This window comes from Malus sylvestris, chromosome 1, assembly GCF_916048215.2.
Source record: "Malus sylvestris chromosome 1, drMalSylv7.2, whole genome shotgun sequence".
Taxonomy (NCBI): Eukaryota; Viridiplantae; Streptophyta; class Magnoliopsida; order Rosales; family Rosaceae; genus Malus; species Malus sylvestris.
Window position 1 is genome coordinate 17,780,536 of NC_062260.1, and position 3,497 is coordinate 17,784,032.

At 37.1% G+C, this 3,497-nt stretch overlaps 1 protein-coding gene across 1 annotated transcript; it reads left to right on the forward strand.

Annotated features, from left to right (window-relative positions):
• The first annotated feature begins 545 nt into the window (after positions 1-545).
• Positions 546-2,469, forward strand: LOC126614090 (uncharacterized). Its single transcript, XM_050281730.1, has 2 exons — positions 546-674; positions 1,981-2,469. The coding sequence occupies exons 1-2, from the start codon at positions 546-548 to the stop codon at positions 2,467-2,469; spliced, it is 618 nt and encodes a 205-aa protein (XP_050137687.1).
• Positions 2,470-3,497: the final 1,028 nt, after the last annotated feature.

Sequence of the window (3,497 nt, forward strand, 5' to 3'; positions counted from 1 at the left end):
TGAATCATTAATGTCCAAAAGTGATCTTTAGGTCAATAATTTTGGATTCATTATCAGATTAATGAACTGCAGGTCACCTTTAATTAATTAAATAAATCAGGACCAAACGGGGTCGATTGTAAAAGCAAAGTAATATTATAATAATAGAATGGGTCGAAAATATAGCCCCAAAACTATTAAGGCTGGGTGCCGTAAGTAGGCAATGCCCTAGGGGGTATACGGGCTCGGGTTAAGGCTGCAAAATCAGCCTGTGGATTGGTCTTCAGGCCACAGGTCAATTTTAAGAGCCCAATAGCAACGACTACTGGCGTTTGGGCCAGGGGGTTGGGCACGGGAGCAGGCCTAGCAAGATTGCTAGCCTGGTTGTGGTGCGGGGAATCCAGCCTTGTCGAGGAAAAGAGCCCAGCCATGGGGCTGGCATCCTATGGGGCTGCAGAAACTAAGCATAGCCTCATAGGTTGGCTGATGAAGATGCGGGCCGTGGCAGGAGCTAAGCCCAGCAGCACAACTGCTGGCATGGGCCGAGACTTAAGGACCAACCCAGCATGAACTGGCGTGGGTCGGGGCTACAGGCCCGTGGTCAGAAATCGGACCAGGCACACGGCCTGGTTATCCACAGAGTTAGCGAAGCCCAAAGGCTTCAGCGCAAGTCCAGGACGTCGTCTCAAGTGGGGGTCTCCATACGGTGTTGCCACAGCAGTGGTGCCGCATAATCCCAAATTTTGTTTTTTCAAACGTAGGGTTTAGGAAACCCTAAATATGCTTCTAGTTTATTTTATATACTTTGACTCACAAATTCCACATAACAATTTAATTGTGCGATGCATGAAACAAATATATATATTGACAAATATATGAACATATACAATATATATATATATATATATATATATATATATATATATATCGGAAGGAAAATATAAACATAGGGGGTTCATGCATCATGGGGAATGTTTTCATACTTCAAGGTCGTTTCAAATATCTTACTTTATTTTAAGCGTACCTGATTGGCAGAAAACAACAAGAGCCTTTGAATGTGTAGAAGATCCTTCTCAGAAAGCCGGAATTGCATCTCCAATGCGTTGTATCACGTTCAACATAGAAAAAATAAATTGAATAAATAGCATGTAGATCAATTCAAAATAATAAATTTATTATAAAAAGAATGATTAAAACGTAATACTCCCCTGATTGAAGAATAAACTCTCTTTAGCGTAGCATTAAGAGCGTGCTGATAACGTGTTGTAGGCATAATTTACTGAACAATTATGGAGACCTTAGAGAGAGGGGTGCGGCAATAGGTAGAGAGAATGAGAGAGACGTGTAATTGTGGGTGTGTGTTATTCCACCCCATTGTGCCTTTATTTATAGTAGTAGGAAAGGTTAATTCCTTACCCTTTAGGATTACAACATTTAATAGGTAATCTACTCCTAATAAGAATATAAGATATATTCTCATATCTACTAGGATTTACACAATCACATTCCTATTCTAATAGGACTGCAACACTCATCTCTATTTTTGGCTACTTCATTGATAAAACCTTATTCTTTTTAAATTTTTGATCAAGATCCTTAAATTTTAATAAACGTCATTAATTTTAATAATAAAATATTTTTATTTCTAAATGTAATCATTTAGTGTTAAAAATGGTACATTTGGTATATTTATATTTATGGTTAAGTTTTTTTATAATATATTTTTATTTTTAGTTTGTACCTATTTTTAATTTGCAACCATATTTTAATTTGTGCCAATTTTCTTTTCAGTTTTCCTTTGTATCCATATATAAATTTCTTTTTATGCCCATATTTTTTAAAGTTTTATGTGTATTTGTACTCATGTTTTTAATTTATTTGTACCCATTTTTAATTTTTCTAAATGTACCCATGCTAGTTATATGTATTTATTTTATGTTTTAAAATATATTAATAGTTATTTTTTAAAATATGTTAATAATTATATGGGTACATAAGTAGAAGAAACCCCAGAATCATTGGCTTAAATTTGATTTCGATGGGGCATGGGTGGAGAATGAAGGAATCGTCGGGGTGGGAGTTATTGTTCGTGACCATTTGGGTAAGTTTGTGGCGGCAATGGCTATGCAAATCCTTGGAGTGACCTCACCCCTGCATGCAGAGATGGAAGCAGCAAGGGCGGTGGTGCTGTTTGCTCAAAAATGGGAAGCCAATATGGTTGAGTTTGAAGGTGATGCAAGTTTGGTTATTGTGGCTTTGAATTTGGATGAGGTTTCAGATTTTTCTCCTTTGGTGCATGTGACAAATGATGCACGACACTTTCTTCGAGCATTTCCACAGATTAAACTCTCTCAAGTTCGTAGAGAAGGCAACATGGTGGCTCATCGACTAGCAAGATGTGGGTTATCTTTGCTTCATCAAGTTTCATGGTTTGAGGAACTCCCTAATGTAATCAGTGATTTATTAGTCGAGGATAGTAATTTCATTTAATGTTGGTGTAGGACGCACTTTTTCCCTCATACCTGGTTGATATCCACAACTAGATTTTTATCGAGGCCTACTGTTGTGCACCCTATCCTCTGATGTGTAGGTGTTTTGATTTTATTAAGACTAAATTGGATTAATGGTCCCTGTGGTGATAGGTTAATCGGATGATAACCCCCGTGTTGAAAAAAATTGGATTTAAACCCTCGTGGTGAAGTTTCATTAGGACTCAAACCCAAAATTAACTGACGTCAACTTCCGTTAACATTTCCACCTTGGTTCTTTGATTCTGCCTCTCCCTACCTGGTTCTTTGCATCCCATCTCTCTCTCATTTTCTCTCCAGACCTTCAGCCTGGAGCAAACCAATGGATATTTATCTTCATCCCAGCACCCAAATCATAGAGTCATAGTTATAGTTATGGAACATATGAGTTAATTAACTAATCATTTTCAACTCCAAAATAAAAGAAATTAAGAAATCGGAGTCATGAGGGCATAGAACAGAAGACGAAGAAACTAATCGTAGCGAAGTTTCCAAGGCAGCGATATACAACAAGATTGCAGATTTATCCATAGACGACGAACAACAATAACCAGTCGAATTGACGAACACGAGAAGAAGGAGGGGAAAAGAAGGGTAAGAGAAGATAATACATAGGTGAGAGAAGGGCAAAATTTATAAAAACGAAAACCAAGAAAAGGATATGAGTATTTATGAGAAACAAAATCTGGGATTAGAAGAAATGTAGGAAAAGAAAAGGGTGTGAAATTTTGGGGTTGGAGTTGATGATGGTGGTGATTGGTGTTAGAATTTTACCCGCATTCCTTCTTCTAACAAAAATATCTTCGAAAAAAAAAATAGAGAGAGGAAAAGTAGCTCTCAAAATTGAAAATTCTAACGGAAATGTTAATTTTGGGCTTAAATCCTAATGGAACTTCACTATGAAGGTTTCAATCCGAATTTTTTCACCACGGGGATTATCTTCCTATTAACCTATTACCACGGGGACCATTAATCCAATTTAGCCATTTT